This window comes from Apteryx mantelli, chromosome 14 (assembly GCF_036417845.1).
Source record: "Apteryx mantelli isolate bAptMan1 chromosome 14, bAptMan1.hap1, whole genome shotgun sequence".
Taxonomy (NCBI): Eukaryota; Metazoa; Chordata; class Aves; order Apterygiformes; family Apterygidae; genus Apteryx; species Apteryx mantelli.
Genome location: NC_089991.1, coordinates 18,933,242 through 18,947,875, shown reverse-complemented (window position 1 = coordinate 18,947,875; position 14,634 = coordinate 18,933,242). Strand labels below are relative to the sequence as shown.

Genomic DNA, 14,634 nt, shown 5'->3' with positions numbered 1-14,634 from the left:
TCAGATTAAATGTTACTCTTCCCTTTCATTCATTCAATTTAAAAAGCAATAATTTAATAGACTTCTGTAGAAAGAATCTTAGAATCATAAAATAAGAGAATATTTAAACAAGTCGAGCCCAACTGCCTTCTCAAAGCAGGTCCATTTAGATAAGACTGCTCAGGGCCTTGTCCAGTTGAGGTCTGAGTATATCCAAAGACTCTACAACCTCTCTGGGAAACCTGTTACAAAATTTGACCACTTTTACAATGAAAAAGTTTTTCCTAACATCTAATCTAATTTCCGATGTTCTAACATGTGTCCACTGCATCTTGTCCAATCCCAATGCCCCTTCAAGAAGAGCCTGGCTCCGTCATCTTCTCTTTATCCTCCCATCAGATATTCAGTAAAACCTCTCCCCTAAGCCAGAACCACTTCCCTCAGCCTGCTGCCTTCTGTCCTGTTAAACCACTTTCCCAATTTGTCCACCCAGTATCACTATGCATTTAAAACCTGTATCACTATATCCCAAAGTACATTTTTTAATCTTAACTAAGGAAATAGCCCCATACAGGTCCACAAGATACAAAATTAGTCCTAAAAATTAGTTTTTAAATGAACTTACCTGCATTATGCCAAAACAAATTATATATGCTAGAACAAGTTCATCAGCTGTCAGCGTAGGTTTTTTTAACCTTCAAAAACTAGCTGAGGCACCAGCTAGTACTAGGTATTCCAATGTAACCTAATTAAGGCTCGAGGTTATTATTTTGTTTATGACAAAGCGATCACCATTCATAAGGGAAAAAAAAACATTTTACAAAGCAAGTTCAAAAGGCACAATGTAAAGGCCAAAAAGGTATTTTAGGTTTAGTGGAACATACTGCAGAACTATTCTTAAAAGTGACTCTGGTTAATGAGTTCAACTGGTGCCAGTGTATTCAACAGATTAATCCCTAGATCCTCATTTTAAAGTCATATTGTATTAACTGTGCAACATTAATTTAAAAACTGTGCACTTTTTGTACACTTCTGCATTCCCCCAATTTGCAGGGTTAATTAGATATTAGAAACACATTAAAAGACATAATTTTGCATAGATATAAAGGAGGACTAACAGTGCAAGAAAACTGGTCTTCATTTAGAAGAAATATGCTATGTAACATGGCTTAACTTATCGATATTCTGAAGGACTGAGTTTTAAAAAACACTTGCATGTAAGTACATTCACTATGGAAATCACAGGCACAAAATTCTCATTACTCTAGGGCTTTTCAGAGGAAAAAAGCAAAAAAGCATACCTTCAGCGAGCCAGCAAAGCTCTTCAATAACAACTTTTGGACATATCGGAGGTCAGAACTAAACCGTTACATCAGATCGCATCACTATATCACATTCAAATACATGTACTGCTCATGCTGGCATGCCTATGGCATTCCTACCTATTCTGCATTAGTATCTGTAATTGATACACTGAAGGATCTATTAGTATGTGTTTTTTTCTATTAAAATAACTTTTTAAAGATGAATATCCTCTGCAGGAAAGGTAGAATAATACGCAATACTGGGAGGAGTCATATTAGCAAAGCCAGTGCTGTACTGTACTGATTTTTCTGTACTTGAAGTGATTTTCAACAATTTGTTATTATATGAAAGGAATCTTTTTTCTTTTTCCTTTTTTATTATGCATTAAAAGTTTCATTTTAAGCTGTCTTTCTTTTTTTAAGCATACTGAATATACCTTCAAAACAGCTTTGAGGGATCCAGATTATTCAATTTAAATGAATCTCAGTATTTTGGTTCGTCATGTATTATCAGTAAATTTCTGGGGTCAGTAAAACTACATAAGAACAGGAATACCCTGTTCACTTTAAGAAAGTCCATCCACGATAGTTTCATAAGGCTCTAAGTCTTTCTTTCGATCTGAAAAAACATCAGTACTTCTGGAAAACACATGCTGACTTAAAGGGTTACTGGTTTTAGATTTTAATGTCTGACCTTGATGGCATTCAGAAGCGTAGACACTTTTTAACCCTTACTTTCCCTGTCAAAACTCACCCTTTGTTTGCCATGCTTCTCGATTTTTGTTTTCCAATTCTCTCTCAATCACAACAGTAGGGATTATACATAGGTGGATATGAAATTCTCTTTGTAACATATACACACGCAGTAGTGAACACTTAAGTTACCTAAGGCCAGCTGGCGCTCTGCTTCCAACGCTGCAACTGAAGAAGAATATTCACGTTTCTTTCAGCCTACCCTCAGACTGTCTAGTGTTTTCAAATTCACCTCCCTCAAGACACATGGTTTTGTTGAAAGAAAATATGAAATTAGAGCTCCCCTCAAGCACTGTCTTTCGGCAGGTTGCTCCTACAGAACTCCAGGACTTCAGTCAAGTAAAGGAAATTCTTTCAAAAAAGCTGGCCGCTCATCTCTTTTATATGAGGATAACATAAGAAACCAGCTGAGTGAATGAGTCAGCAGTAGCCACCTAAACAGTGTCCTAGCAGTAGCAAAAGCCAGCCAACTTCTAAAACGCCCATTTAACATCCAAACAAAAGGCTTCTCTGGAACACAAACAGAAATTCCACAATTCTCTAACTACAACAAGCACTTAAAAATGCAATAGTTTAATGTAACTTTCAAGTAAAAGTATGTCAGGTATATCCTGGTAACATAAATCAAATACAGAAAAATATATACCCTGGTAACACGGCATGACTGCAGAATCTAAACAACATGAGAATGTAATGTGCGAGGGCTGCTTTTTGTGTTATTATTTTGTTTTTTAATGATTTTAAAATTATTAATGATTTTAATAATTCAAATAGGAAATAGAAAAATTAATGGTATAAGATAAACACAACACAGGTATATGATGCCAGGATTAGAAAAGCAAGAGAAATAGATTTATTATTAGAAAATAATAGTACTGGCTAAAAAAAATTTCTCTACTGTAGAAAACTATGGTGTATTGCCCCACAACAGCTCCCAGAGTTAAATAGTATAAATGCACATGAACACACTCTTTAAAGAAACATATTTTCTTGATAGTATTTGTATATATAATATAATAGGCTTCTCTAAAAATACATATTTAAATGAGATCTACAATATGCTATTTGTAAAATACTGTACAGCACACGGCACATTCAATTATTGCATTTGAACTTGCTGCTTTATGGAAAGAGTCAACCTAACATTTTTAAAAAATTCAGAAGGTATGAATAAAATACTGATTTCTCTCTATCATGTAACATCAGTTGATGTAGGGGTTTTCGTAGTTTCATAAACTATAGCTCTTTGAAAAAGCCATAATACTTGATCCTTATGCTAGCCCAAATACAAAACAACTTCCTAAGGAAATGTATTAATCAAATGTATGTTTTGTACATTTCTAGGTTCTTTAAATGGGATGTTATCTTTTGCAATAAAATGAGATACTTTTCTTAGGTTTCAGGACTCAATAACATTACCAAGGAGTAAAAGACTATTCTTTGGAAAAGGAAAAAGAATGGGTAATGGTTCTTTTACAGAATCATATTCTGTAGTGATTGGATTGGACTCAAATTGGACCGGAATACTGAACAAAAATATTGTAAAGCTTTAGATAGTTCATGTGAACGTTTGAATATAACATTTACCAACTACGTCAGCCCTGCAAAATGGCTGCTTTGGTCACTATCTCCCCAAAAGGTTTTTGTTTTTTGCAAGAATATGCCATCTAAAGTTTACACATTTTTAATTCTCATTATAAATCAATGTTGCATAGTAATAAAGTATTTTGAAGACAAAGTATACCATGGCTGCTTTGGTTAACAGAGCATAGGCTTTTCACATCTTCCTATTTTTTAGGATACTGGGAATCCCCTTAAAACGCCAGTAATTGTCTATGTCCAGAATCCTTACTTTTATACTTGCCTTTGGATGAAAACCAACAAAAAAAAGAAGAAACTCCACCTAGCTTCCTTTTTGCAAAATCTTTATTTTTACAATATTTTATACAAATATTGCCTCAAAATTGATGTATGTAGCCTAACTACAAGCCTTTTTACCATGCTAAACTGCTAATGCAAACAAAACCAAGTTTGGGTCTACCAAAGGAGAGCTTTAAAACACATATGGTGTATTTATTATATTTTTGTTCATATAACCAAGTCCATACAGAAAACAAGTACAGCATTTTACTTCTATAATTCCTGAACTAGGATTTCAATGCATCATTAAAGACTTCAATTGGCAAGACATCACAGTGAAGCCCTCCGTGGCATTTAAGCAAGCCTTCTCCACAGTAGCTACAGAGAGCCAAATTATGTTTTCACCACTGCCACCTTTTCCCAAATAGAAATCGTGCCCATCTTAGCCTGACCCTTTCTAGTAATTACATAAACGCATTTCACAGAGCACTGTTACCCTGCTGAGCACAAGGCAGAGTTCAACTGACATTGCCACAAGAAAAAATAAAGGCAGCTGTAAGCCTAAATGCCTTTCAACTCCCTCTCTACTGACAGCCTAGAAGATCATGAAAAGAACACCTGAAGAGGAAAATTTACCTGCTCCTCCTTGCCAAAAAGCAAGAGATCTCAAACAGATAAAAGGCAGGACTCTATCAGGCACAAGAGATTTAAACTTTCAAAGAATTACAGGTCACATAAACTGTAATCATTCTGTTTATAATATTAAAATAACGGTATTGGCATTGTTTTTCACATAATAGGCCCTCTGTTTTGAACTTATGCAGAACTACACAGCAGAAGATCATGAAATACTTCCAATATTCAAAAACATAGAAACAAACTAAAGAGTCTGAAGAGCAACTTCCCCTTTTCCCAAAAGCAAATGGGAGATGAAGTCAGCCGCAAGTCAACACTAAAAGCAATTGTTGGACTGCAGCTACCCCGTACGTTCTGCCTGTCCTTGCAGTGCCAAATCTCCACACTTTCAGTAACCGTAGCTCACCTACGCATTCTGTGGAGAGCCACAATTTCTGTCTGATTGATTTTTAAAAACACAAGTTTTCAAGCCATCAAGAAGTTTGGCCCTTTCAAGAGTTTCTAAAGTAAACCTGCAAATTAACTGATTGAACTAAAGATAGTCCCCTGAGCATAAAACTAGCTTATTTTGCAAATTCTTTCTGAATGCAAAAGAATTTTCTTCATTACGAACAATTTCTTCATGTGTAAAGGACCATTCTGTTGAGAGACCTTGTGTCAGTTCCAGCAAACTCTAATGGTTTCTGCTTTGATACATGTCTGACGTGTCCAATATACACAGATGCACAGGTGCTGATGAGCATTATCAGCATTCAGACATCTGGATTCCCAAATTAACACTGGATTTGATCTTTTTAATTAAGAATGGCAGAACATTACAGTAGATGAGAAAAAATTTGATTTTCCAAACCATTTCAATTGACTGTAACCAGCCCTTGTTTCCTGATGATAAGGATCCTTTTTTGAATGATTACTACAGTTTCATTTTGCCTCTTCATTTATTATTTATGGTACCCAGAAATAATTCATTGGTGGATTGATTACATCAGGCATCCAACTCATATGATGCTTTGTTTGCAAGTACAGAAACATTTTCAAGAACCGCAGAGAACTGAAAGCTTCTTTGGATCTTTATTCAAAACCTCTTCCTGTTATGACCATACACACATGTTAAAGGGTTGCACAGAAAAAAAAGAACGAGACCTGAATTTTTATAAATATATAATGATGTGATTTCTGAAACTTGCAGATCCACCATCATGGAGTTTCAAAAAGCTTACGTCAAGCAACTATTGACAAATATCCTTCTGAAGAACTTAATTATAAGGATCCTAAAACACCATATGACACACACGTACGACAGACTGACAGTGTTCCAAAACATTTATCTTGGTTTTCCAACAGAAATGAACATGGAAACAAATTACATTTGAGAAGATATATCATGGATCCTTTGTGGCTGAAACAATCAAGTAAATGCTGCTCATGATTTTGCAGAAAATTGTAAACATCTGTAAGACTAAAAATTAATGTACATAATCTCTTAAGCGCACAATCGGAAGGGCAACTTCCTTATCTCCTGCTGCCTGAGGAGTCAGAGACTGGCCTTCCTTGTTACAAATAGCCTGAGTCAAGAGAAGTGCTTATCAGATATGTACTTAAATCTAGGTAAACTGCAGAATCTGTCCTTGAATATAACTCTCAACCCATGGACTCTCTGCAAGAACCCCAGACAAGTATTCTGTGCAAGAGCACCTCAAGACATTTTCCCTCTGTCAATAATAAGTGTTCATCTTCCTTCTACAGAAAAAAAAAAAAGCTGGGAACAGCAGCTGTTCCATAGCAACTCTAACTCTCTGAAAAGTAAAGCATTTGGAAAAATTAGAAGAAGAAAAGCACTCACAAATTTAATTATTTATATATGCTACTCAGAATAGTTTTTTTAATTTTACCCAGCAATCCTCTTTAGATTAGTAGAAACACTATTTTCAATGTGTTAGTGTGCCCTTTATATATATTTATTTATTTAGTTATTTTCTTCAGAGAGCAATTAATTTTAGATAGTTTTTTTTAAAGCACAAATCTCACTAGCAGTGTTCAGTTACACTCTGAAAGACAGTACGGTGGCATGGATGAATGAAGAGAGAATAAAGCTTTGAACTTTTCATTTTAAATCTAAACAGGTAGCTTATCTAAGACCACAAACACTCAACAAGTACTGTATTTTCATTTTTACAGTTAACTATGAAATGACTTTCAAAGCATTAAAAATATTACTCACAATTAAGGGGTCATCTCGTCTCATCGTAATAACAGTTCTGTTCACTGTGCGTAATAACTGTACCATTATTTCTTGAATATGGTGATAAGTTGATGTCTGTAAATCAGAAAAAGCAATTTTCATATTAAATCCCTATCTCCTGTAAAACAAGGAAGAAACCAATTACTTCCATGTGGACAGTTCCAGTTGTTCAATGCCACCACCCTCCTGAAAGAATGATACTAATCCTGTTTGCTCACACTGCTCGTTAGTTTCAGCAAGTTCAGGGGAATACTCATTTCAAGTGACACAATCCAGATTTAGTCCTATCCCATAATTGTTTCGTTTCAAAGAGCCACTTCCTACCCCCCACTCAAGGGGCTCGTGTTTTACCATTAATTGAATAGGCTATAACTTAATATCAACATCCTGACAACAGATAATCGAGCAGAACTGTATCATAGATTTCCACATGTATCAGTGGTCCTCAAGATAGTCTGGAACTCAATACCATTCTTAGCTTGCAGTCGCAAAGAATTTAATCATTAAAAGAGAAAGGCATCTTAGTTTCACTTTGGGGCTCTGGGAGGACACCGCATTGAAGATGGTCAGCTCTTTGAACCCATTAACAAAGAACTACTGGTCTACCGGGCCAGCGGAGGCTGAAGCAGAGACCCACCATCTGTCAACACCAAGTTTTGACTGACCTTTGCAGTTCAGTGGCAAATACTGACCAAGTTGCATCAAATGATAGATACACCTGGCATGTTGCATGCATAAAGCATTTCCTTTTTTTCAGACTGGGTAGAGTAGTATCATCTCATGCTTACCAATTTCATTAAGTTTACTCCAATCACTAGACAAACTTAGGAAAAAAGCAAGCAACATATTCCAGCAAAGAAAAAGGCTTGGCTCTCAGTTAAAGGTCTAAAAAATATCTAATAGAAAAGTAAAAAATGAAATTTACTCTACACCAAACAAGCCACCCCTTTAACCTCACATGAAGTCTTGGATGAACACCACAGCCACAGAAGCCACAGGGATATCTCAACAGTATGCCAGGTGGCTGAGCTCCAAAACCAACCCACAAGAAACTGCTTCTCACTCCTCCTTTCCAAGATGTCCAACACTGCCACCCTTCTCTTTCTCCTGTTTTGATTAATCTCGATCAGGCCAGCATACCTTAGCAAATGTCACATCCATCCTACCTACCAATTTTATAGTTACCATATACAGTCTATGTCCCTTTATTTTGACACACTCCATGGTCTTCTTGCCAGTCACAGCCTTTCAAAACTTACTATATTCTACAAATGACCAGGGTATTCATATTTGCAGTATATATATATATATAAAAATATATATATATATTTTTTAAATTTTAAACTCTTCTGGTACACCCCTGGATTTATAAAGACCACACTTGACAGTTGCTGCATAGAAGACAAATGTTAGAGTACTTTTACAAAGCCACTCTTCCACCTCCTTCCCTTTCCCATGTACACACTGTCAGCTTGCAGGCTTATACCAATCAAACAATACAAAACCATCCAGTGGGTTGGCTTTGTTTTTTAAATGCACTAAAAATATCTATATGAAATTTAAAATAAAACCTTCCATACATCTCTTCACCAAGTCAACTTGAATGATTACCAAAATAAATTTGTCTCTACCGGCTTTTCTTTTTTAAATCGCCCGAAAAACTTCTGAGATAAAATTGTACTTTTGTACAGTAAAACATAACCACTTTTTGTCTAGACAAAGTTCATAAACCAAATTCTTCAGACTTATGCAAAGTTGCAATCAAACACTTTTCACTCAAGTTGTTTGCATGGTTTACTTGTTACCATATTCACTGTAAGTTTTCAAAATAAGGATTATTGACAGCATTCAAGACACTGTTTCTGAAATATGTCTCAAATCACAGCAAACACCTAATGAATTTGCCTGTAGTTTTATCAAAGTCTTCTTAAAAGGCTAATTTAAAAAAGTGCACAACACCATTCCATCATTCTCAAACAACTTTGAAAACTTGCAAAAAATTTCCTTTCTTCATTCCAGTCAACCCAACATTATCATCTGAAGAAACAGGTTAGAAAAACAAAATTCTAACCTTAATTTTACTAATTTTTTTCAGAAATACTAGTTATCTAATATTAACTGACTGCAGAGCAATAAAAACCCAGTATGTAGTCTCATAACTTCAATTTCCTGCTACATAGCTAGTTTTCAGTTCATTTTAAATCTAAGATAAATCAATTAATTGCATATTTATATTGTGCCATTGACTGAACTGTCACTGTCCTAAGTTTTACAAAATTTACTGCTTTCAAGATAGCCAACTTCAGAATCTTAATCTCTCACCTCGAAATTTTTCTGAAGAGATTTGTGACAGATACTAAGATTGGTACAAATGGAAATGCACACGTGTGGGCGAGCACACCAGAATTAACAGCAGAAACGAGGGTTAAAGAAAGCTATCTGTCAGCAGAGCACAGAATGTATGATTTCATTCAAATGACTAGACAGCAAGATCAAGAACAAACTACTTAAAATAAGTTAACCAGGCAAAGACTTAAAAGACAAAAGAATGAGGCAGACAACCAAACACCACCCACTCCTAAATAATGTAAAAGGTGCATCTAAAAACCATAGCCACCAATGGAAAAGAACCAAGAAGGCATGGTGAGGGCTCGACAACCAGAATCCTTTCTCCTCTATGTTGCACATGAGCGATCTTAGTCAGACCCCCTGCAAGACATACTCCTTGGGCTGGGGAGTACCCAGATGCTAGCATGGATAAAACCAACTTATTTAGACGTTTTGTAAAATAAAACCACTTTCCCCTTCTGTAAGATCTCACACAGAACTGTATTACACTAATTTCCTATACTTATCTCTTACGTACACCAAACTAGGAATCAGCATACGTTAGCAGCTTTTGAGGAGCAGGCAGCAGAGTGCTGGGAGCCAATAGCACCTCAAGGCAAGTACCTATAACACGCAGCGATACCCAGCTCTGGCTAGCTTACAGTCCAGAGAAGCGGTATATCGGAGTCCTCCGCACAATTGTACCAGCTTAGCCGACCTCACAGCAGGAAAAGGAAAGTGCAGCCTAGCAGCTGGATTATTGAACAGTGGCAGCCTCTGGCACCAGACTGTGCCCAAACGTTTTTACCTTTTTTCACTTTTTAAACTGGTTTATATGACTAGAAAGCAAAACATCATTTGAAACACATCCTTAGTAAAACAGAATAAATTTTATTGGACTCACAGGATGAACAAGCTGTTCTTACCATCTCTATTATTCTTCCCCAGGCTATAATATGCATTACAGAAACATTTGATTGGATCACAGATTCTTCACTACTCTTTCAAAATACTACATTGCAGTTATTATTTATTTAATAATCATTATTAATTTAATAATCTCTATTTAATAACACAGCTTACACTTAGTGACAGATGGAGGAAACAACAGCATTGCAGATACAGATGCAGAATTGTTACCTCGCAGCGAAACCCATCCACCTGCTACAGACGCCTGCTGTTTTCAGTAGGATTTTGTGTTTCTGAAAAAAGCATCTTATTTATTCTTTGAACTTGAATGGTTTGCATAATTATTAGCATTATTATATTGTCAAACATAACTTTCTGGAGATAATTAGCTTTTGATAATCTACACTCTGGACGAGATTTTAACATAGCTTCAGAGCATGCTCTTGATGAACATTTTTTTACTTGCACAGAGGTCTGCACAGCTTTTTTGTTTTGTTTTAAACCTTTTTTGTATATTCTTCTTGAACTTTGATTGTACAGCAATGGATTTTTTTAGTCGTGTTCTTCTGCCCAAAAGCAGTTAGCCACCACTTACCCCAGAGTCTTACATTTATTACATAATTCCGAGGTTTTGTTTTGAAGTGCAGACCATTTGTTGCCATTGTTCATCAGGGTAATAGTCAAAATTTAGCATTTTGTTTCAAACAACAGTGTTTGTCTATCGTTGAAAGAATGTATACTAGGACAGCAGAGGACCTACGTCATAAAATACATAATTTTAATCAAGCTACTAGTTAACACAGCAGTAGAAGAAAAAGGAGGCAATCTGGACTACAACAAAAGTTTAAACAATTATATAGTCCATCCCCAATTTTTTCATTTCTTATTTACATCGCTGGAGAAAACAAACATCAGATTGAGAAACTTTATTATTTGTATAACTTACTCCTCATAACTACAACAATGAAATACAGCAATTATAACACCTTTATCTTAAGCATAAATCAAGTCCCTTGAAATCAAAGTTATATGCCTGTGTCTACATTAGCAATTTGGTTCAGAACAATTTTCAGGCAAAACCCTTGGTCACCTCCATTTACTATGTACTGCTTCTGTTCTGAGCGGTTTCGTTGCACACAAACTAGACTGCTTCTGGATAAGGATTAACTAGAAGCTCCTCTGCAATGCTTCAAATGAGGACACTAGGCCCTGAATCAATGTTTGGTCACAGCATTTCAAGGTCCCCCAGCATGCTTCTAACATGTTTTGCTTTCAGAAAGCTGTGAGCCATATGCACAAACAGAGATGTTTGACCGAGAGGATCAATCACATCTTATTCAAAGTAAACTCCCCAAGACATATACAATAGTCATCCAGAGCCTCACAGCAAACCACAGCAATCTACTGACCTGCTCCTGTTGCAGTAAATTCCTTATGAACGTAGACATAACCAAAACTTCTTACACAGCCAAGGCAGAAAAAAAGAAACAAACAACAAAAAACCCCACCAGATTGATACACATAAGTTAAAAGAAAATCCAAAACAAACAAAACTTCATTCTCTTTAAAATCATCAGTGCAGGGTAATAACAACTATAGTTTGATTTAGCTTTCACGTTGTATACGAGCTTTCACAATGTTGTGACAAAAACAGAATGATTCTGTTGTCTCAGGGACAACCATGCTCCTTCCAGTGTGACACAGTGCTCAAGTATTTTGACAGTGACAAACTTGGACTAACCAAATAACTCTTTCAGAATTACAAAATTACATGACCGTTGCACAGAAATTCCTACTTTAGATATCCAATCACGGTTATTAGGATGGATATAAAACACAGATTTTCTTTTCCTGAAGACTTTGGAATAAGCTGCCATCAGTGGTCTGCTTGACAGAAAAAACAGTGGTCAGATTTGACATAGATAGGCACTTTTAAAAATCATCATGGCCAGTTTAAGGAGAAGGAACATTGGTAAGAATGGGATGTAATTTTTTATCACATTTAGTTTTACTTTGAAGAAAAAACTCCAAGCCTTGGCAGAAGGAACAGCAGACAATACTTAAGTGAGACTACTAACGAGAAACACTTTTCAATGTTGCATGACCATGCTTAGGCAACAGTGTCACCTGCAAATGTCTCAACTGTAGGATGAAGAGGATAATTATTTTTCCTTCTCTGATTTTAAACAAAACCAGCTAAAATTCACATGAACACAAGAACTTAGTTGGCATCTGTACGCAGTTTCAGAGAATCCTGGGATGTAAAAGTTTGCTTAAAGGAAGGCAAGTGGTATCCACCTAATACTATCACCTGAACACAGCCAACTCCCTTTCCACCCCCCGCTAGGATATACAGCTCAAAAGGAATGTTCAACACATAAGGGTTAGTGTACTCCGAAGGATTATATTCTTCTACATAGAATTCTACTATAAAATTCCCCTCTAACAGAGACTTGTGTGGGTAGATCCTACAAAAATGCTCAGAATGGACTGAAGAAGAGAGCCAACAACACGTAGGTAGCTCTTCAACAAGGCAGGCTACCTTTAAAAGCAATCCTAGAATTAAAATTGTTGCCAGGAATTTCAGAGAGCCAGGTGTTCTTACTCTCTCAGCCACTAGTTATGTGAAGCATTTGCCAGCACTTACTAAAACACAGTGTTTCAGGCTTTGCCATTTCCCCAGTATTAGAAAATAGAAAATACCTATGGTGTCTCTGATAACTACTAAGCAAAAGTGGCATTTATTTAGAGTAACCATATTTTCTTTCTCTATCTCTCTTATGCATCCAGTACTTTAATTTTCTTCCTATGTTCTATCTCTAACACACACACACACAAAAAGTACACGTAAAAGCAGAACCATCTTTCCTTTTTGTTTAATCCAATAGTCCACAATCATACATTGTTCTGACTAAAAATTTTGTCTGCAGAAGAACTTCAACATCTGGCCTTAAAAGAATGTGGGTGCCCTGACTGAATTAATTTGAAATTTTCTTTTGCTAAATTCCTAAAATCTGACACGTTAGGCAAATGTCATATGAATTTTTACACAACTATAATATGCTTCTAAATTTGCTTGCTAATACAGTTAACAGCTTAAAAAGCAGTGGCTGCTTTTGATGACATTCACATAACAAACCCAACACAGAAGTATCAAAGCTCAGTTTATACAAATAATATTTTAAATACTGCTCCAAAACAGTATTTCTCTATTGAGATGGAAAAATGGAAGGAATATGGACAAGAAGCTAGTGCTTTCAAGAAAGAGTTAAACTTATGATTAATATTGTAAAGTGAGTCTACCACTAAAGCCTGAAGTTTTCTCCTCCAGTGGGTCAAATCATCCATTTTCCTAGAAAGATGTGAAAAGATACAGGAAATTAACTGCTCAACACAGAACTTCATTAATCTTGTAACTTCAAGAGCAATTCCATGAAGGGAGGAAAGGAATAATTGGATTAAATACCAAAAAATACTCTATATCTAGAACACACTGAATGCAAAAATTCATCACTGGTATATATTAAGGTAAGCATATACGATAAACACAGTAAGAAGGCATTCTGAAGGATCCCACCTTAATAATTCTGTAATAATAATCTGTTCATATAGTGAGTCTTTCTCATTTAGTTAGGTTAGCAAGGCTTTCACAATGTTCAATACATTGTGAAACGTATTTCACAAAGGATACACAAGAATACATAAAACTGTGTATCCTTCAACCAAGATTTTTCCACACTACCTAGAGAGCAAACATCCATGATGCACTCAAGGGGGAAGTCTTCTGCACTGCCTTGGTAAGAAAGATAAATTACTGTCTGGTGCCAAAGACACTGCTGTATTGAAGATGCTCCTTTCCTTTGGTCTTTCTTTCCTCCTTCAGATAACTCATCTCAAAAGTGGATTTCCTCTACTAAAGCAGGACTGGCATCTAGCATAGTTAAAGAAGAAATGAGCTCATGATCTGCATATTATCTGCCAAAGGAAGAAAAACTGCTAGTGATAGTTCCACATTTTCTCTTGTAAAGTTACAAAAACCACTGCGCATTTAATGACATTTACCTAAACGCATTCTAACACCCATGCTGTCTCTGAGCAGCAATTATACTGTCACAAGGCATGACAGGGAATGTATTTTTCCCAGCAGAAGCGTCTGGTTCTTTTGCTGATGTCCCAATTATCCTACAATGTTTCCTATAATCAGGAATACGATGCTTCCAGAGGGGCAGTCACACGCTAATACTACTATTGGATTTAAACCTACTCCAAGGGCCTTTTCTCCTTACATTAAAAATTTATTAATATTTATTGCAAACACTGTAGATAACTGCCACCCAAATATCCCACAGAGTATTTCCAGTTAGACAGGTTACCTTCCTTAAAAGAAGTTATTGAAGAAATGCTACTGTATTTGTTTTAAATCTAGGTTTAAATTCTATCAGGACATAATTGGTAATATGTTGCCTAAAAAGCCATTGTTCATCATCACGAAAAAAGCTTGTCTGGCTACTTCTCAAGAACCCAAGTGAGAAGTCCTCTTGGGCAAAGAACCCAAAACGATAATGTTCACTTTCTAAATTCAATTAATCATATCAAAGTTGAGGACTTAATGGATTTTCTTTT

General features: G+C 35.9%; 1 protein-coding gene across 1 annotated transcript in view; it reads right to left on the bottom strand.

The window, feature by feature from the left end:
- Positions 1-14,634, bottom strand: part of DOCK2 (dedicator of cytokinesis 2) — a 228,141-nt gene that overhangs the window by 134,225 nt on the left and 79,282 nt on the right. Inside the window, exon 27 of the mRNA XM_067304597.1 lies at positions 6,754-6,849. Coding sequence (XP_067160698.1) covers positions 6,754-6,849 — 96 coding nt within the window. The remainder of the gene's footprint in view (positions 1-6,753; positions 6,850-14,634) is intronic.